This window comes from Ctenopharyngodon idella, chromosome 19 (assembly GCF_019924925.1).
Source record: "Ctenopharyngodon idella isolate HZGC_01 chromosome 19, HZGC01, whole genome shotgun sequence".
In the NCBI taxonomy this organism is placed as follows: Eukaryota; Metazoa; Chordata; class Actinopteri; order Cypriniformes; family Xenocyprididae; genus Ctenopharyngodon; species Ctenopharyngodon idella.
This window is the reverse complement of record NC_067238.1, coordinates 17655605-17678231: the sequence shown is the minus strand read 5'-3', so window position 1 is coordinate 17678231 and position 22627 is coordinate 17655605. Positions and strand designations below refer to the sequence as shown.

At 33.6% G+C, this 22627-nt stretch overlaps 1 protein-coding gene across 1 annotated transcript; it reads left to right on the top strand.

Moving 5' to 3' along the window:
• The first annotated feature begins 12091 nt into the window (after positions 1 to 12091).
• klhl7 (kelch-like family member 7) lies at positions 12092 to 21841 on the top strand. The gene is made up of 11 exons (XM_051873472.1): positions 12092 to 12343; positions 13131 to 13233; positions 13373 to 13466; positions 13563 to 13687; positions 15103 to 15278; positions 15355 to 15529; positions 15909 to 16051; positions 17235 to 17475; positions 17562 to 17763; positions 19250 to 19347; positions 20934 to 21841. Exons 1-11 carry the CDS (start codon positions 12209 to 12211, stop codon positions 21251 to 21253), a joined length of 1812 nt encoding a protein of 603 aa, XP_051729432.1. The 5' UTR covers positions 12092 to 12208; the 3' UTR covers positions 21254 to 21841.
• Positions 21842 to 22627: the final 786 nt, after the last annotated feature.

Genomic DNA, 22627 nt, shown 5'->3' with positions numbered 1-22627 from the left:
ATTATTTTTCACAGATCTCTGTGTGGTGAATCGATTCATAGAGAATTCTTTAGTAGAATCTAATGAAAAATGTTTGAGATGTTTTGATCTGTGCTCAGATTTGATCAGATTTCTTATGCTATATTTTTATAGTGTCTTCTTTTTTAATAGTGTTTTTATTTGGTAAACTTAATAATTATTATTATTAATTATTATTTGGTAAATTTGTTTCATTTTAGTGAATCAGTTCAAACTCTATTTTAATTAATCATTTCAAAATGGATTTAAAGATTAATTTTTAAATGCATTATTTTTCACAGATCTATGTGTGGTGAATCGATTCATTGATTCGAAACTCTGATTCATAGAGAATTCTTTAGAATCTGATAAAATGTTTGAGATCTCTGACATTTGATATGTGCTCAGATCTGATCAGATTTCTTATGCTATCTTTTAATAGTGTCTTATTTTTTAATAGTGTTTTCTATTTCAATGAATCATTTCAAAACTCTGATTCAAAGATTCATTTGCATTATTTTTCACAGATCTCTGTGTGGTGAATCGATTCATTGATTTGTAGAGAATTCTTTAGTAGAATCTAATGAAAAACTTTTGATCTGTGCTCAGGTCTGATCAGATTTCTTCTGCTATCTTTTAATAGTGTTTTTATTTGGTCAATGTGTTTCATTTTTAGTGAATCAGTTCAAACTGTCCATTTCAGTGAATTGTTTCAAAATTCTGATTCAAAAGACTAATTTGCAATATTTTTCACTGTGTTCTCTGTGTGTGAATCGATTAATTGACTCAAAACTCTGATTCTCTGATGAGAAATGTTTGAGATCTGACTTTGTGCTCAGATTCCTAACTAATTATATCTGTAACTTATTCATTTGAGACAAATGTGAGATTTCTGGGATCCTGAGAGCCAGGAGACCTGAGCAAAACCTAATTGCTTTCTCTGAGAAAATCTTAATTCTGATTTTTCTTTAATTTGAGGTGCAACGAGGTGAATCGCCTCTTATATCTGTCTTGGCCTCTGATCACTCAGAGCCAAACGAACCCCTTCGGCTCGGGATTGACTAGAGTTTGAATAAAACGGAAGGATTAATGCTGAAGCTTTTCTGTCTCGTGCCAAGTTAACAATAGAATCCAATTTAAAAAGCTCATATTTATCACGCGGCGAGGCGAGGATTTACTCTCTTATTAAACAATTAATCTAATGACAGCGAAAGCACAATGTCCCGCTCCGGCAATGATTGTTCATTTGTGAAATGAAGCCTGTTTATTCTGTGGAGAGTCTGTGTATGCTAATGATGCGTTTGCATAAACCAGACGCCTCGTTCTCATGCAGAGCTTCCGGAATATTCCACTAATGAGGAAACTCTTTCCAATTAAAGTCTCTGAGGCCATGAGGAAATGTGAAAAACACTTCTAGTGCTCCTTTAAGAAAATGTGATTTCCTATTCAGAATCACATTGCATTGGAATTCTTCTGTAATCATTTACTCACCTTCATGTTTCCAAACTCAAATGTTGTACTTTTTACTGTGTGTCATAATATAATGATTTTTGAAGTAAACAATGACAGGATATTCACGTCTGTATGTGGGAAGTTGCATTTTAAGTGATTGCACAGAGAGGATCGTGTCCTGTTAACTGTATGTGCACATAACGAAGCCGTCGCACAGACTGTTATTTCTCAGAAGTGTGGCGACAAGGAGGGTCTTTGAGAAATGTGTGAATTTGCATTAATGAAAGCAGAATCTTCCTCGATTGTATGACTGAAGACTCACGGTGTTCAAAGAGAAGTCTGATAGAAATCAGTCTGACTTTAATGAACAGATATCTGATCTCATTCCTCATCACTGAGCAGTTTAATCTGAGCTTGAATTAGGATAAAAATATCTGCCAGAACTTTCAGTATGTATTCACAATAAGTTTGCCCATTATATAAAATTTTGCAACATTAAGAATATTATATATTAATTTGCTTTTTAATTTTTTAGTAAGTTTCCTAAAATTATTTTAATTTGAGAGCGTTAAGTAAGAGATGTCTTTAAACATTTAAATAGTGTCTTTATTATAACTTTTTTTAAAAATATTGTCTTTTTTGGTCAATTTGTTTCATTTTTGTGAATCAGTTCATTTCAGTGAATCGTTTCAAAACTCTGATTCAAAGATTCTTTTGCATTAGTCTTTGTGTGGTGAATTGACTCACTGATTCAAAACTCTGATTCAGTGATTCATTTAATTTGGCTTTCTGTGTGATGTTTGTCATTTATTATTTTGTTCTGGTTCATAGAGCGGTTTTGGGTAATATATAGTAGTGGCAAAAAGTGATGTCCAGAGGAAATGGTTCAATTAAACCATCAAAATATGAGGAAAATATTTTATATTTTTTAAAATATTTTTAATATGAGGGAAGAACAAATCACTAAACTTGGTTAAGGGATTTATCTGATAAAATTGTCAAAAAAAAAAAAAAAAAAAAAAAAAAGGCAGACAGCTACAGGTTTTATTTTACAAAATACATGCACAACTATGCATATTCTTACAAAATCTAACACATTTTTTTATATTTAAATAAAGGTACTTTTTTTTTTTAAGGCCGGGCATAACTTTTGGCTACTATTGTGTGTGTATGTATATATATATATGTGTGTGTGTGTGTGTGTAAACAGTATCTCCCAACCATGGATAAAGTTAAACAAAGTGAAACTGGCCTGTTTTGTCCTTCCTACTATGTTACGCAAGATCTGTACGCCTCACCTTTCAGTGGGCGGATGTTTAAATTCACACACCGGAATAGTTTTACACACCTACATCCACCTTCCGCCTCCATCAGGAATTGCCCAGTTAAAACGATGGCCAGCGTGTGGAAGTTTTCCTCCTCTACAGCCTCGATATACCGCTCTCAGTTACAACAGACTGTTTTAATGCTCTCACACAAGTCAAAGATCACATATGAGTACACTAATCTTTCAGTTGTTTCAGCAAAGAGACTAAATGGAGAGTAAATCGAGACTTGTGCTGAAGGCTCCAGCTTCCAGATGTTGTCAGATTTGCCAAGATACCAAAGTCTGCAACTAAAGATCTCAATATGAACTCAAGCGTTTCTCATCAGATCCTCCCAAGACCAAATTATTACTCATTTTATGCCTCGTACACTGACAACAAATGTCTCATTTGTATCTATTTTTTTTTTCTCCTAAAGAATTGTAGGAGAAACTTCACAAATTTGGTGCTTAAATGACTTAAACTCAGTGGCTCGGAGAACGTTTTGGTAGTTTTCCTCTTTATCTGTTCTTTCCTGTCAGTAAGTTTGCTTTTATTTCATATTTCCAGCATATTTTAAGTGTTAATATTCTATGGTTTTGTTTGTTTTGTAAGATATTCTTTGTTATATGTGAAATGTGAATGCTGTAGAGAATGAATCGCCTGTTGTTAACTGTTTGTGAGTGTGTTATTAATGTATTTTTAACACTGGAACAGCTATGACACACAGAGGTTGTGCGAGTCCTCCATGGCAACACACTCGTGTTTTAACAGCACGAATCTGTGAATCTCATGGGCATAAAATCTCACAGGACTTCAAACCCTCTGCATGCTAAAATATGCTGTCTCAAATTTTTAAGTGATCTCTGCAATTAGTGATCTTGAGGAGCTTGACAGGCTGGAAAATCACAGCGAGCGTTTGAAGCATTTTGATGGAGCTGCTGGAGTGTGTAAACTCCACGTTCAGACCGCACACACACACACAGAACCTATTTTAGGTTGACGGCTAAATCTAGAGGCTTTGTCTGTTTTGAGCAAAAGAGCTTTTCCCAAATGCACAACACAACTCAATAACCTCTGTATTTATTATCCAAATAACTGGAGAAATGACACCATATGAAACCGTGATGAAGGTACTGAAATACTGCATCTCTTCAGTGCACATTTGTACTATTTTTGATGTATACTGAGTTTCCTCAGAATGTGAATAATAGTGTCCTGCAGTGTTATTTTAGTCTTATGGTACACTTATAGGGAACATATATTCACTATTAACTGTTACGGGATCAAGAATATGGCATTAATATGTGCTTTATAAGTACTAATACACAGCCAGTATCCTAGTAATAAGCATACTTATAAGCATCTAGTTAATAGTGAATAATGTTCCCTAATCTAAAGTGTTACCAGTTTTATTTATATACTTTTATAGTATTCATTACTATTTTGATTTATCTTTTGTTTTTATATTTTCAGGTTTTTTTTTTTTTTTTTTTGTCATTTTTTTTTTTTTATTTAGCTTTATTTTGTTTTAGTAATTTTATTAGTTTTTTTTTAAATATTTCTATTTAGCTTAGCCTAATTTATTTTTATTTCAGTTTTAGTTTCAGTCATTTTGTAATTCAACTTTCACTTAAGGCAACATTCAAGTTTTTTATTTAACATTTGCGTTATTTTATTCATTTTTATTTATATTTATTTCAATTAATGTTTTTTTTAAAAATAGTTTTAATTTTAATTAACAATAACAATACTGTATATTGTATCTCCAAATTCAATTAACTCAATAAAACTCAGTGTTATTTTACAATCATTAAGATGTTATTACTGTTTTTATTATATTAATTGTATTAATATTTTGAATTAGTTTTTATTTTTCTATTTTCTGGTTTCATTCTAAATTTTGTTAGATTTTTAGTAATTTTGTTGCCATTTTTATTAGGGTTTTTTTTTTGTTGTAAAAAATGTCTATATTGTTTTTATTCATTTTTATTTCAGTTTTAGTTATTTTAGTGCATCAAGATAAACTAAATAAAAATGAGAAATGTTGCCTTTGGAACTAGCTGATATAAACTTAAGTTTATGTTTTTTTTTTTATTATTTTAAAATAAACACAAATTGTCATACAGTAATGAATTAATGTGGACAGCGGCTTAGGTTATTTGATGAGAAATGTTTGAGTTCATATTGAGGTCACTGACTTTTGCAGACTTTGGTATCTTGGCAAATCTGAGCACAGTTGGAAACATTGCTGAGATCTTTTTAATATTGACTCCTAAAAGTCTTTAAAGATATGAAAGAGACGTCTTTTACGATGCCTGCTATAGAATGACATTTTTTCTGTGATGATGACTGGACACTCACTGAATGCAGCACGTATTGAGGTCATGTGACAGCAGTTTCACATACCAATGTTTAACAGTGCACAGTATTTAGTATGCTAGTGTTTTATTCTGCACACAGCCCGTGTGTTCAGTGAGGCTGGTGTCATTTGATTCAGTTTCTCAGTTGTTGTTAATCTGATGAACAGTGTTTGACCTCTGTGAAAGCGTTCAGCTCTTCAGTGCATGTGTCTAATTCCTCTCAGCGCTTATCGGGAGTGTTTTTCTGATGGAAAAGCCTTTGGTGCGCTCATGTTTACTCAAACCCAGCACGCCTGAATGTGTCTGTTTATAGCAAGCAAACATGCCATTTGGCACCTTCTGCCTGCTTTCTGCCTTTCTCTCCTCATTTCCTGTCTCTTCTGTTTCTCTCCGGCTCTCGCTTTGTTTCTTGTCTTCCTTCTGCTTGTAGAAAACTTGAGGTGTGAGCAAAGAGTGAAAAAAAAAAAAACAACTCTGTTTCTCCACACATTCGGCATGTGTTTGCAAAATGTTACATACCTGTAGTTTGACAAGAACAATCTAAGAAGACTATATATGGATTAACTGGCTGAGACACTGTTAAATTATGCCATCAAAGACTGTCGAAGACAAGTTAAAACTGTGCTGTAAACTGCTGACAAGACATATTCATTTGAGGTGTGTTTACCTGTGCAAAACCAGCCACCACAATGTGAGGATGTTGCTGGGGGTTACCAAGACAATTAATGGTTGCTAAGGTGTTTTGGGTGGTTGTTATGGGGTTGCTAAGGTGTTTTAGTTGATTGTTAAGTGGTTACTGGTTTCTGGGTGGTTGTTAGATGAGTGTTAAGGTGTTTTGGGTGGTTGTTAGGGGGTTGCTAAGGTGTTTTAGTTGATTGTTAAGTGGTTACTGGTTTCTGGGTGGTTGTTAGATGAGTGTTAAGGTGTTTTGTGTGGTTGTTAAGGGGTTGCCAAAGTTTTTTGGGTGATAGGTGGCTGCTAAAGTGTTTGGATGGTTGCTAAGTTGTTTTGGGTGATTGTTAGATGGCTGCTAAGGTGTTTGGATGGTTGCTAGTTTTGTGGTTGTTAGATGGCTGCTAAGGTGTTTGGATATTTGTTAGGGTGTCTTGGTTGGTTGTTAGGGGGTTGCCAAGGTGTTTTGGGTGGTTGTTAGATGGCTGCTAAGGTATTTTGGGTGATTGATAGGTGGCTGCTAAGGTGTTTGGATGTTTGCTAAGGTGTTTTGGGTGATTATTAGGGGGTTGCCAAAGTGTTTTGGGTTGGTTGATTGTTAGGTGGCTGCTAAGGTGTTTGGATGTTTGCTAGGGTGTTTTGGTTGGTTGTTAGGGAGTTGCCAAGGTGTTTTGGGTAGGGTGATTGTTAGGTGGCTGCTAAGGTATTGGATGGTTGTTAGGGGGTTTCTATGGTGTTTTGGGTGGTTGTTAGATGGCTGCTAAAGTGTTTGGATGTTTGCTAGGGTGTTTTGGTTGGTTGTTAGGGGGTTGCCAAGGTGTTTTGGGTTGGGTGATTGTTAGGTGGCTGCTAAGGTGTTTGGATGGTTGCTAATGTGTTTTGGGTGGTTGTTAGAGGGTTGCTAAGGTGTTTTGGGTGGTTGTTAGAGGGTTGCTAAGGTGTTTTGGGTGGTTGCAAGATGGCTGCTAAGGTGTTTGGATGTTTGCTAGGGTGTTTTGGTTGGTTGTTAGGGGGGTGCCAAGGTGTTTTGGGTTGGGTGATTGTTAGGTTGCTGAGGTGTTTGGGTGGTTGTTAGGGGGTTGCTGAGCTGTTTTGGGTGATTGTTAGATGGCTGTTAAGCTGTTTAGATGGTTGCTAAGGTGTTTTGAGTGGTTGCTAGGGGTTGCTAAGGTGTTTTGGCTTGGGTGATTGTTAGGTTGCTGAGGTGTTTGGATGTTTGCTAGGGTGTTTTGATTGGTTGTTAGGGGGTTGCCAAGGTGTTTTGGGTAGTTGTTAGATGGCTGCTAAGGTGTTTGGATCTTTGTTAGGTTGCTGAGGTATTTGGGTGGTTGCAAGTTAATTTTTTCATTCTGGGGGTCTGCAAGGTAATTGCTAAAGGTGTTCTGAGTGATTGCTAAGGTGTTTGAAGTGGTTGTTAGGTAGTTGCTACAATGCTTGGGTAGTTGTTAGGTAGTTGCTACAATGTTTGGGTGGTTGCTAGGTGGTTGCAAAGGTGATTTGGGTGGTTGCAAGCGGGTTTCTAAGGTGTTCTAGGGGGTTGCTAGGTGATGCACACACTCAGATTTATTACTTATTGTTAGAGGCTTGATCACATACATAGTAATAATCACACTTACCTAAGCAAACACCACTAAAAATAACATATCCATCTAAACTGCCCATGACACCATTACATCATGATATCAAAGACTTTAGAGCGAAATGTCAAAGGCAGGAAGATGATACTGTGAGGTAAAATACAGACAAGACATAAAATGTCACGTTACGTAACAGAAGAAAATGAGAAAATAGAAGGAGACCTCACAAAACTACAACTGAGTCATTGCATGAACAACAACTTGCATGAGTTTGTCATCAATAATAGTTTTATGGGGAAAAAAATGACTCACTATCATTGTGTTTTCATGTGAATCACTGAAGCTTTTGAGATGTAAATGTGATTCTGAATGGTGTCTTATCCAAAGCAAGCAGTCATGAAGTGGCATTCACAACCCATTTTACTGATTTCAGAGTGAAAAAAAGGAAAAACCGTCAAGGACAAGACTTAATTTTCTCCTCCTGAAGTGAAGTGATGGTGTAATGTGTGTGTGTGTCAGAATGGAGTCAGATCTGAGTGTAGTTTGCAGTGCATTATGTGCTTCCGTCCTGAAACACCACCGGCACTCAATTCTGAGGAAGCTTTAAGAGCAGGCTGTGGAGAATGAGCATGTTTATCTTTCACATCTATCATTATTTTTTAATTATTGATGTAAGCAATTTAATGTTGAGTGGCATTAAATTACTAAAGAAAAAGACTTTACAACAGCAGCCTAAAACAGTGACCAGCTAGATATTTGACTGTTGGTATTTAGCAATCAGCAAATGAATGCTAAAATTACGATAATGATGAAGGAATAGAAAGGGTGTTTGAAAGTAAGCGTTTTTACGTTTATTTCAAAATAATAACTAAAGGCAGTAACAATTTAAACAGTATATATTATTTGTGAACTAATGTTCAGTTTTTTGTTTTTAGTAGTCAGCTTATTTTCAGTAGTAATCAAGCTTGTAACACACTTTTCACAGACACGAAGATGCACCTTTAATTTCCCCAAGCTGATTGGCTCGCTAAAACCCCCCACAGTCATCATGTTTTCAGGCCATTTCGAGTTTGAATTTGACGTGACATAAAGTGGTCCATATAAAATCCGTTTTTAAAAAAAATAAGGGCAAAGAAAAAATATATAATAGTAGATGTTTAAAATATAAAGATATCTGTCAAAGTATCATTTAAAAGTCAACAAAAAAATATTATATATATATATATATATATATGAAAATACTTGATACAATTGTATTATGTCATGTATAAAGCTCTTGAGAAATTTTTTTGTATAGATTGAATTTAGTAGTGTAAGTAATAAAAAAAAGACATTAAAAAAAGGATAGATAAAATAAGGCTTCGGCCTACACCTTTTTCAGTCAATATGTAAAATTATGAATAATTGTTATGGAATTGTGTATGAGGACCAAAATCTTGATAATGATGACATTATTTTGACATCTGCCGAAAAGAATAGTTATTTCAGAAGTAGATTTGGTAAATCGTGCACTTATGAATCATCCAAGGAACATGTATTGAGAAAGTAAATGGTAAATTTTGATTTCTTGTTGACTTTAAATGATGGTAAACTGTGTTTTCCCCAGAGGGCCGGTGCCGTTCCCTTCCAGGAGGAGCTGCATTAGCTGCAGACAGTCCACTGCAGTCTCACATGTGGCTCTGAAATGTGAAACTTGTTGTGACAGCGGCTCGACCAACATACTGTTGCATCATTTTGCCTGTGGAAAAATATTCCACTTTATTATTATTATCTTCTGTTATTTCTCCCTTCATAATGAGCCAGCGGTCTCTTTGGGAATGGAGATATGTAAATGGAGCGGTTGTAGTTTGCGGAGCAGTCCTTCTGTTTGCTTTCATGTGGAATCCAGGCAGCTTGTTAGAGAAAGGCTTTCACAGTTTCCCGGGCGTGTGAGTTGGCGCCGAGCGCAGTGACGGCTGTGGCACTGGAGAGGTGATGTGTGGAAAACACAGAAATAACATCCAGCTCACAGCGACTCCCAGACCGACGCCGCTCATGAACACAATAACTCGCCCCTTTGCTTTCCAACAATTGCAGAAGTCTTTTGGTAATTAATTTCTGCCGACGGAGGCCTGCACGCCTCATTGAGGGCGGATTTGGCCTCGTGTCTGTATTTGCTTAATTATGGTATAGAAGGGCAGAACGCCATGACTGAACACTCCTCATACATACACTGAACTACAGCTCTAAACTACTGCCTTACAATGAGCTTAATGGGAGATTTGAATCTATCTATCTATCTATCTATCTATCTATCTATCCGTTTGTCTCACTGTCTATCTATCTATCTATCTATCTATCTATCTATCTATCTATCTATCTATCTATCTATCTATCCGTCTGTCTCACTGTCTATCTATCTATCTATCTATCTATCTATCTATCCATCCACCCACCCGTCTGTCTCTCCGTCTGACTCTCCGTCTGTCTGTCTGTCTTCCTCCATCTGTTTCTGCAGGTTATGCAACCATCCTCATCCTTTTTTTTTTTTGGCTCTTTAGAACTTAAGCCTGAAAATCTCAGTTTTTGAGGAATGATTCGCTGCCTAATGGGAATCGACGTTATAAAAAGATAAGGAGGAAAAACCCCTTTAAAGAGCAGATGACAACAAAAACTCCCACAGATGGGAATCAATAGGACAACGGGGCGTTTTTCACGTCCAGCTCAGAGGGTTCAAAGCGAGCGCTTCTCCTCGAGCTGCTGTTGCCTTCAGCCGCAATAAAACTGCAGAAACAGATTCTCCCACAGATGGGAAAAACACTGAAAATATGTGTATGTGTTATGCTTTCCTCTTCAGGATCCAAAAATGCAACGAGAGGTCGTTTCAATTGCTTTGTCCTCTTCTCCATCTCTTTCTCTTTCAATGCCTTTTTGAGAGACCATGTGAGCCATTGAATATCAACACAGTATTTGGCTGCCAAAAGGTGCAAATGTTTTTACAGTGGATTGGATTTAATCTGAATACATTTGCATAAATTCAAGAGACAAAAACCTGTAGAAGAAAAGCAAATTCTCTTGAATGTAATCAACAATTTTTAAATCCTGTCAGGTTTAAATGCCTGACGAAGGCCGCATGACCGAAATGTTATCTCAACAAATTTTGTGCAACAGTGCATGATTTTTTTCCTGGCAAAAAGGTTGAAACTATACATTCACATGTATCTGTCTACTCAAAGAAAGAGCATTTTGGGTTTAATTGAACACAGTCCAGGGCTGTTTGAATGATTCTTTGTTTATCAGAAGAAAAATCTGATCAATTCAACCTTTGGCAGTTTTCAGATGATCCAGACAGCAAGAACAACCTCCAGACATGTTCAGACCTCCTTCTCTGTACAGGTGGATGAGAAGACAGAACTAATCGCTTCTCAGACATCTGACGGCAGGGTGTTCAAATTAAAGCTTTCAGAAATTAAGCCGGGCCGGAGCGTTCTGCTCTCTTTGGTTGGCGTAATAAGGCCACCTCAGAGAGGTCTTGTTGTTAAGACCCAAAGACAGGCTCCTCTACCTCATTAAACACAGACAAGAGCCTGGCATGTCTTCTCTTATGTAAAACTCTCCATGTCGAGTCAAAAGATAAATGCAAACGCTGTATCCGTCCGCACTCCAGGCGTTAAGCCTCAGAAGTATTGGGTTTCATGTAATTGGCCCTGAATGGCCGTGACACTTTCACCTCAACCCATCAAATAACTACACACCAAAACACTTGTGCTGGAGGGAAAGAAAAGAGATTGTAATCATGCATAAATTAAAATGTAATTAAAGAATGTTTTTGCATGGTCCTCCTTCATGTTATGAAATTTTCCTCTTGTTTTATGATAATTAAATTATTTTCACAAGGTAGCTACAAATGAAAAAACGTCCAATTTGTTTGTCAAACGAGAGCCATGAATGTCCTTTTTCTTATTAGCACCTTTGCTTATTAATTTAAACATCCCGTTTGTCTTCCTTTTAATACTGACTAATGCACAGATTTTAGTACTTGTTTTAACACTGACATCTAGTGTACATAGCATGACATTATAATACAGGTAGGCTAATATTCTCATAATTTACATGTTTGTAGTGCAGTAGATAATGACTTAATGCTTTATGAATTGATTTATTTCATTAACTGTTTATTTTTTTGAAATCACATTTTGTTCTTAGAATAGAAAATCCAGAATTATATAGTGAACTGGTGCTTTTAATACTTTAAAAAACACATCTTGCTCTTATTAAATTTAAACCTGTGTAAAAAGTGTTTAAAAACTATTAAAAGAAAACAAAACAATTTATATAATAAAAATAACATGTATTTAGATCAGATCTGTAATCACTATTCATATAATAACCCATTTTCCAAAAGATCAATACATATGTACTCAAAAATAACAAACAAACAAACCAACAAACAAAAAAACTGTTGATCACTGAAAGATCAGTTTATATATTTGCTGTTGAGGTCGAACCTAAAGTGGGACTTTTATTTTGACACGCAGCCATATTGACATACTCTTCCCATCATTCAAGTCACTGAGAATCTCCAACAGTATCCCCCTTATTAAATAAACTTTTCTCAAAAAACTAATAGTGTACTTAAAATACTCTTGAAAAACTTCTGTTTGGAGATTAAAAGAGCCATTTATTTATAGTCATTTTTTGACTTTAAAATTGAAAGGGACTTTTATTACATCCTTTCGAAGGCGGCCATCGTGAAATCCTGTCACTTCCTTCACGTCATTCCTATCTTTCATATTTACATACAGAGACGTACGGAAAGGCTTTGTGTGTTTATTAGATAAACGTTTTAATCATATACATAAGCATGTTGAGCATGGCCTCCACATCATGCGAGAAGACACTAGGACCCAAAAAGAAAAACGAGAAGAAGATTGCATCCAAAGAGGAGTACAGATTATTGTCCAATATCATGGGAGTGATGAATAACTTGAGGAAACAGGTAAATATCATCGGATTTTCATCGAAGTTTCTGACATGTGCATGACATAAACTGACGTATGTGATATGTTCATCATATAAATGCGTCATATATTATAAGATCTTACATATGCATCATGTAATCTGATATATCTAACAAGCGCATCATCTGCGATATCTTTACATACTTTACATACAATTTAAAAGTAATGTCTTACCATAAACTGAAAATAGATAATAGCTACATTTATTTTTACTTTATTTAATTTTTATCATATATATTTTTTTAAAATAATGGAATATTTTAAATATTTTTTATTTCTTTTTATTCATTTGTCTTGAAGTTAATTTTTATTTTCTTGCCTTTCTATTTTTTTTTCTTCTATTTTCTGTGGGTCATTGCTGATATTATAAATCTGATATGTCTGATATATTCATATATATATATATACACACACACACATACATATAAATATATAATGTTTACTTTTTTACATATTTTTAAATGATAAATTATTTTACATACCTATTCATTTATATTATATATACACACATACATATAAATATGTTATGTTTACTTCTTATACATTTTTAAATGCTAAAATATTTTACATATTCATTTATTCTTTTTATTAATTTTTAGTGTAATAACGAGAACATAGAATCAGTACAGAATGATTGTGGTAATAAGATAAATTGTTTGGACAATTTAAAAAAAAAAAATCAAAATCATAATTTAAAGCAATATCTACGCATGCCTGTGCGTTTATTGTCTCTAATGCACTGTGTGACCTTTGACCTGTGTTTAGGGGATCCTCTGTGATGTCATCCTGGTGGTGGATGGGAAGCACATCCTGGCACACAGAGTAGTGCTGGCGGCCGCGAGCCACTTCTTCAACCTCATGTTCACATGTAAGAAACACTTTATGACCCGTTACGACACACCGCTGCAATCACAGATATGACTGGAGAACCAGCTGGTTTAGCTTATCAAACAGATGTTTCCAGTTGCTCACAGAAGCATGTAATCCTGATGCTTTTGCATGTGCAGCTAGTATGATGGAGGCCACGAATCATGAGGTGGAGCTTGGAGGAGCAGAACCAGAGATCATCGAGCTGCTGGTGGAGTTTGTCTACACGGCACGGTGAGACAGTAGCAGTTCCTAACGCATATCTTACACACGCATTTATATGAGCAACTGCTCTCTAAACATGCTGTTTGTGTTGTGATGTGATCTCAGAATCTCAGTGAACAGTAATAATGTTCAGTCTCTGCTGAACGCTGCTAACCAGTACCAGATTGAACCGGTGAAGAAGATGTGTGTGGACTTCCTGAAGGAGCAGGTGGACGCCACCAACTGTCTGGGTGAGATGCCACCATCTTTTCTGTGGAAAACTTCTGCCAGTCACTGTCTTCAAGTTTATTTTTATTCTCATGTCTATTTAATTAATCACAAGATAATTATATGTTTCTGTGAGTTATTATTGCTGATATTATAAATCTGCAATTATATCTGACATACCTGATATATGCGTCATATATTATGAGATCTGACATATGCATCATATAATCAAATATGGCATATCTAACATATGCGTCGTCTGCGATATCTTTACATACTTAAAATGTTTATAAAATGCATAAAATTTACTAAAAATAATGTACATAAGTACATAAGGTACATTTATGTTTACTTCAATTGTATTGTATTGTATTGTATAATTTTAAACAACTTTTTACATATTTTTAAATAATAAAATATTTTTTTAAATATTTATATTTATACATTTGTTTTACGTTTGTCTTGAAATTATTTTTATTTTCATGTTTATTTAATTTCTATTTCCTTTTTTTCTATTTTATTTGTATTAATTACAAGATAATTACTTGTAATTATAAAAACTGAAAAAAGATAAATTAAGGTAAATTTATGTTTATTTAAGGTAAGGTAAATTTATGTTTACTTTATTTAATGAAATAAACTTTTTACATATTTTTAAAATATTTTAAATATTTATATTTATTAATTATTTTTTATTAATTTGTGTTGAAATTTATTATATATTATAAATCTGATATTATATCAGACATTATGTCTTGAAATTTTATTTTCATGTTTATTTAATTTCTATTTCCTTTTTTTCTATTTTATTTGTATTAATTACAAGATAATTTCTTGTAATTATTAAAAAAATAGGTCCATTTAAATGTACTTTAGTTAAAAAAGAATATTTTTTTTTTACATATTTAAATAATAAAATATTTTAAATATTTATATCTATTAATTATAAATGTTTACATAATTTACATAGAAATTGATACAAATAATTTCTTAATCTTACAATAAACTTACAAAAAATATATAATAGGTAAATTTATGTCTGCTTCATTTAATTGTAAAACTTTTTACATATATTACTATTTAATTTCTATTTTTATTTTCATGTGTATTTAATTTCGTTTATTTGCAGGTAATTTATATATTATTTGTATAACCCTACCTTTATATATAAAGGTAATTTATATATTTCTGTAGGTTATTATTGCTGATATTATAAATCTGATATTATAAAAAATGTTGTACATGTGTGTTTTAAAATCAGTGTTCACATTAAAGCTTTAATCTAAAATTTGACAAGCTTCAGGTGAAACAGAATTGGACACATTATAACTTACATTTAAAAATGCTAACAATGGTAGAAAATGAAATGGTCAGTGAAGTATTGTGCCTCTTCATACAGCAGATATAACTGCTGTTGTGATTGGTTGTTTTCCTTAAGGCATCAGCGCATTGGCCGAGTGTCTGAACTGTCCCGAGCTGAAGGTGTCGGCAGATGATTTCATCCACCAGCACTTCACAGACGTCTATAAGATGGACGAGTTTCTGCAGCTGGACGTTAAACAGGTGACACACCTGCTCCAGCAGGACACGCTGACCGTCCGAGCCGAAGATCAGGTCAGAGCACGCGGGACGGCTGGGAAATGAGCCGTGTTTACTGGCATGAGTTACATGTTGATGTGTGATCGTACAGATATACGACGCAGCGGTGCGGTGGCTGAAGTACGACGTGTTGAATCGACAGCAGTACATCGTAGACATTCTGGGGAAGGTGCGATTCCCCCTCGTCTCCAAAAACTTCCTCAGTAAGACCGTTCAAGCCGAACCGCTGATCCAGGACAACCCAGAGTGCCTGAAAATGGTCATCTGTGAGTTACCAACACTTTATTATATATTAATTATTAATATTAATTATTGAAATGTTCTTTTTTTGTTTTATCTGTTTTTTAGTTTATTTTGACGTATTATTATTTTTATTAAGTTTTTACTTGATTTCTGTGGATTTCATCTAAAAATGTAATTATATAAAATTTTTGATTACAAAAATTAAAATAATAATATTATATTCAATGATCATATTAAAATAATTTCATATAATCTTTAATATTTTTGTATAAATATTTATGTGTAATTATTCCTTGTTTTCATCATCTAAATGTAGTCCTAGATGATCTTCTCTCACAAGTAATTCTTCAGATTCGAGTTGATGGTGTGTGTGTGTGTGTGTGTGTGTGTGTGTGTTCTCAGGTGGGATGCGTTATCATCTGCTGTCTCCAGAGGACCGCGAGGAGCTGGGCGAGAGCAGTCGACCCCGTCGCAAGAAACACGACTACCGCATCGCTCTGTTCGGAGGCTCGCAGCCGCAGTCCTGCCGTTACTTTAACCCGAAGGTAACGCTCACAATAATCAGAGGAACTGCTTTATCATGCCAACAAGACTGGCAGATCGTAGAAAAACAGGAAATATTTTATGTAATTTTTTTTTTTTTTTTTTTTGCAATAAAAACTAAATGAATTAAAAAACATTAATATAATATTTAATAAATATACATTTTTCACTTTTTGTAATCCAAGTCTCTATAAAATGATTAAAAAAAAAAACTAAATAAAATCGTAAAATCATGAAAATGTAAAAAGGTTACACTTCATGCAGTCTAAGCCTCTATCAAATTATTTAAGAAAAAAAAAATCCTTATCCTGAAATTATACACCACTGGGATTGAGAGCCACAGCCACGGAAAACTGGAAATATTTTATTTAGAAATTTTATTTTTTATTCTAAGTTTTTTATTTTGCAATTAGGAATACAATAATAAAATTAATTATTTTGTTAATAAAATCATAAATTGTTAATAAAATCATTAAGACATGAAAATGTAAAAGTCTTTAATAAATATATATATTTTTAAATGTCTATAAAATGATTTTACAAAATCCTTATCCTGCAACATAAACCACTGGGATTGAAATCCACAGCCATGGAAATACTAGAATTATTTATTAAATATATATTTTTTTAATAATTTTTTTTTTTTTTTTTTTTTACAATAAAATAATAGAATAATACATCCACAACCATGAACCTGTTTGTTTTTTCAATAAATATGTTAAAATGGTGAAATAAAATAAAAAAAATCTTTGATAAATAAAACCAATTTTCCATTTTATGTAATTTATGTCTCTATAAAATTATTTTTAAAAATATTTTATTTATATAATTATTGTTTTATAATTAGTGTTTTTGCAATAAAATGTTAAAATAATAAAATAAATAAAACCATAGTCATGAAAATAATAAATAAATAAATAATTTTTTTTCATTTTATGTAAACAAAGCCTCTACAAAAAGATCCTTAAAAAAACCTTATCCTGCAATCACAAACCACTGGGACTGAGATCAATGACTATGGAGGGTTTTTCTTCCCCAATAAAAGTATTAAAATAATAAAATAAAAATCATAAAGTCATGAAAATTGTAAAGAATATAAATGTTTTGGTTCATATAATCAGAGTCTCTATAAAGTTATTTTTAAAAATCCTTATCCTGCGTCACTGAGTGTTGTCTGTGTTTCAGGATCACAGTTGGACGGACATTCGCTGCCCCTTTGAGAAGCGGCGGGATGCCACATCCGTGTTCTGGGACAATGTGGTGTACATCCTGGGTGGCTCTCAGCTTTTCCCCATCAAACGGATGGACTGCTACAACGTGGTGAAGGACAGCTGGTACTCCAAACTCGGGCCGCCAAATCCACGGGACAGCCTGGCCGCCTGCGCCTCTAAAGGAAAGATCTACACCTCCGGAGGCTCGGAAGTGGGTGAGTTCATCCAGACTGTCCCATGGGTTTGGATTTGAGGGTTTTATGAAGAGAAAATGAAAAGTGAATCTTTATCATGTTGACAGGAAGTTCAGCTCTGAATCTGTTTGAGTGCTATGACACGCGCACAGAGACATGGCAGACGAAGCCCAACATGCTGATGCCGCGCTGCAGTCACGGTTCAGTCGAGGCCAACGGGCTCATTTACGTCTGCGGAGGGAGTCTGGGAAACAACGTATCCGGCAGGGTCCTCAACGACTGCGAGGTCTACGACCCCAACACTGAAGAGTGCGTATGCTGGGATTTATGACACCTCACCTTAATGAGAGTGTTAAAGGGTTAGTTCACCCAAAAATGAAAATTCTGTCATTAATTACTCACCCTCATGTTGTTCCACACCCGTAAGACCTTCGTTCATATTCAGAACACAAATTTTTGATGAAATCTGAGAGGTATATGACTCGTCCATAGACAGCAATATAATCAACACTTTCAAGGTCCAGAAAAGTACTAAAGACATCATTAAAACAGTCGACGTGACTGCAGTGGTTCAAACTTAATGTTATGAAGAGACGAGAATACTTTTTGTGCGCAAAAACAAAACAAAAAGGTCTTGGATTTCATCAAAAAGATCTTAATTTGTGTTCTGAAGATAAACAAAGGTCTTACGGGTGTGGAACGACACGAGGGTGAGTAATTAATGACTGAATTTTTGGGTGAAATAACCTTTTAATGACAGTTTTAAAGGGATAGTTCACCTAAAAATGTGAATTCTCAACTCTACTGCGTTATTTTTGTGTTATTTATGTACTATTAAAGTATTTATGAATATTTTGAAGTCGCTTTTATGTTTATATTTTCAGTTTTCATTTTAATTGTAAGTTTTAGTAGTTTTGTTATGCGCTTTTGTCATTTTGTTTTTTATATTTCTATTTAGCATTCATTTATATTATTTTTAGTTTGTTTAGTAAGATTAAGTTATTTTAGCACTTTCTTTAAACTTATTTATTGCAGTTAAAAGTTTTTAAATGTATGTTTTTCATTTAATATTTATATTTAATTTAATTTCAAATTTATTTTAATTAATTAAAAACGATTTTTAATCATTTTAAGTTAACAAAAACAACACTGCATCATTTAGTCACCATCATGTCATGATGTACTTTTGCTCTTTTTTATTCTTTTCTATAAATGGGCTGTCAAGAACTAAGAAAGTGCTTTTAAAGTATATAAAAGTATAATAAAAGTATATTCTAAGTCAGGGTTTCCCAAACTGAGGTTCGTGAGTTGATAAAAAGCTAATAATTAAATCATAGAAATGTACTATTTAAATAAATAAATAATTGTAAAATAAAAACAATCTTTTTTTAAAAAGATGAAATATTTTATTTGTTTAAATGCATGCCATGTGATCCGTGAACATGCAAATGTGTTGTTAAGTTATTGAAATATTAACTTAAAATCTCGGATGGAAATATTTTGAATGCAAAATGTGTAACAATTTAGTTTAAATGGTTATATCTCTTAAAAAATAATTTTAAAAAATCTGAAAAAATGATGTGTATTTTATTAGTCTTTATCCATTTGCCAAAAAAATTTTCCTGTACTAAAATCTATTTTTAAATAATTTTTTATGTATCGATTTGATGCAGTAGGAGGGTTAAAGGGGATCAGCTCACAGAAGAGTTGGTGAATCCCCTGATCTGCGTCTTCTGAAGAAACGACCCAGATTCAGGTGTCTGTCTCTTTAAGAGTGTGTGTTGTGTGGTTTCAGGTGGAGGGTTCTCTGTGGGATGCGTGAGGCCCGGAAGAATCACGGCCTGGTGGTGGTGAACTCAAGAATATACGCCGTCGGTGGGCAGAACACACTGGGTATGTCTTTATGTTCATAAGTTTACTTCTCCTGCCAGCATTTGGTTTATTTTAATGTATTAATCTTCCTGCTAGTCCTGGGATGATGATGATTTCTAATCAGGCACAAGCATCTGCTGTGACAGACAAAATAACACATTGTTTTCTACAAGATTTTGATTTCTTGAAGGAAGTAGCAGTGCTGGTTTAGACATGTTTAGGTCTTTGCCGTTGCCATGATGTGTAGCACGGGTCTGTTTTACGACTCTGTCTTCAGTGGAATAAATGATTACAAGAAAGACCAATCAGAATTCAATATGCAAATATTACAATGACATTATCATTTTACATTTGATTTACAATTTACATGGATTCATTCAGCATTTGCTTTTATTCAAAGTGACTTTTTCCCTAGAGAATTTATCCAACGATATTCATAGAATACAATGCCATTATTAGTATTTTCATTTTAAAATACTAGATTAGTAAAAAGGTAATCTAGAGTTACAGATGTTACAGAGTAACAGAGTTACCTAAATTACAGAAACCAAGAAACCTTGAGTACATAATAAGTAGAAAAAAATTTATTTAAATTTAATTGTATAATATTTTATATTTACAATTCCGTACTTTTTTTTTTTTTTTACCTAAACCACTGTTTATTTTATTTTATTTTATTTTTTATTTTAGTAGTAATAGTAATATTAGTAATATAAGTAAGTAGTAATATTTTTATTTGACTTTTCACTTTATTTGAATTTTTTAATCTATTATTTTAAAGTGAATTAATGTAGTCTTTGTATATATATTAGTGCTGTAAAAACGATTAATCATGACTAATATAAAAGTTTATATATATATATATATATATATATATATATATATATATATTTACAGACCTCTGTTAGATGCAATTAATCACAATTAATCATTTTGACAGCACTAGCATATAATTATATATAATATAATATAATATATAAATATATAAGCACTAATATATAATTATATAAATATTATAATAATATAATAAAACATATAATTGTATATTCAGTAATTTTTTGGGGTGACACGATTATTTTTCAACCATCAATATACTGAATTATATTTGTGTTGTGCAACATGCTGTCAAACGATTAATTGCGATTAATCGCATCCGAAAATATGTGAAATATGCGATATATTTTATATATATATATATATATATATATATAAATATTTTATATATACATATAATACATTTTTGTTAAATTTATACATGCCTGTGTGTGTATTTATGTATACATAATAAAAATACACAGTACACACACATTATGTCAACACAAACTTTTTTTTTGGATGCGATTAATCGCAATTAATCGTTTGACAGCATTAGTGCAACATTATCAACACAAGCTCAGTTTCTTCAGCACCCCACAAATGCACAAGTGAAATAAAGTGTTTACATGCCTGTTTATTGGTATTAAAATCACCACGTTATACTACGATTATGATTGCCACGATTATGAGCTTAATCACATCAATCTGGTGAAGTATAATGGCATTATGAGGCTGCCAGCAGAGGTCAGCGCAGTATGTTTGTGATCTGTAATGGCCGTGTTTCCTCTCAGGTGGTCTGGACTCGGTGGAGTACTACGAGATCGGCAGTAATGAGTGGAAGATGGCGTCTCCGATGCCGTGGAGGGGCGTGACGGTTAAGTGTGCGGCCGTGGGCTCTGTCATCTACGTGCTGGCCGGGTTTCAGGGGGTCGGCCGTCTGGGCCACATCATGGAGTATTACACAGAGACGGACAAATGGGTGGTGTCTAGTAAAGTCCGCGCTTTTCCTGTCACCAGCTGCCTGATCTGTCTGGTGGACACGTGTGGCGCCAACGAGGAGGACATGAATTCAGCGTCTTCATCCTCATCCTCGGCCGATGGAAGGATGTGACATATAGAACCACTGGAAACCAGTCGTTATTGTACAGAGACGTTAGTTGCATTACATGTTGAACTGATTATGCTTTGTGTCTTTAGTGCAGATACAGAGGTCAAGAGTTTGTGTCGCTCAAATCAGACCGATCAGGTTTAAACATTTTTTGTTGAGATGAGGCTGCTTTTGTCTTTACGCTCAGCTTTTTTGCCAAATTATTTAGATCTTGTGAGCTGTAACACACTCCTTACAGCTTCCAGGGCGGCTGATGTTCCCTGATCTCAGATCAGATATCCACGTCGCAGAAGAACTTCCATTTTTAGGAAATAGCTTTACCTTCTGCATTTTGGTGATTTTCCCTTTTGGGAGCCTAATATGTATTTTATGTTGGTTTTATGTTTTAAGAATTGGTATTTTGATGTGTTTATATTATGTATAAACAAACTCGTGACTTTTATTTTTTTAATAATGATTGTTTTATCATTTTGATGTTGTAGACCTACAAGAAAACAAGCTGGAAAGTTTGAATGAACCGTTTTTGTAAGAGAATAATTTAACTATTCATTGTTGAGAATCCAAATAAAATGATCTGTTATTCACTGATAATATTTTTTAAATTTTTTCTTGTAATATGAATAGATAAAGCTTTCTGAACTTTTATTACTTGTTTACTGCTTCGTTTAGTGTTTCTACTTTTGCCTGCAATGAAATCTTATTTTTGAAGATTTTAATTAATTACATTAATTCAGCTTTCACTTACAAAAATTATGGATAACATCAGATATTAATATTATATATACTCAAATATATATTATAAAATATACCATGGTAATGTTTTATTCCCATAGTCATAATACCATGGTGCTGTAAGAAAATCAAAAGAATATAATTATTAATCATTATGGTTGTAAGAGTAAAATCTTTTTTTATTTTATAGCAGTAAGATGGTCTTTAGACACAAAAATAGACACTAGGTGGCGCTTTAGCTTTAAAATTGACTTGACTAGAGTTTGAATACGTGTCTAGTCAAGAGCAGAGCCGTTGTAAAACATATTTAAACATATTTATATTTATAAACATATTTAACGGCTCTGGTCAAGAGTATGTACAAATACAATGTTAGTCTCTATCAATGGATCTTCATTCGTCTTACTCCAATTAAAAATCATATTTTAGATATACTTTATAATGTTCGTGAGATATTGTGGAGAGGATTTGGATTTTTAGTCCAACAAATGTTTATTTCTGCTCTTGGTCAGTTTTTTACGAATTCATATTAATATTAATTACGTAAAGTGACGTTCGGCTTGTAGTCCTACCTGATTGGCCGAAAAGCCGGGCGCTAAGTCAGTCGGCGAATTAGCAAATCCTGTTTCAGTGACGGCGAGACTT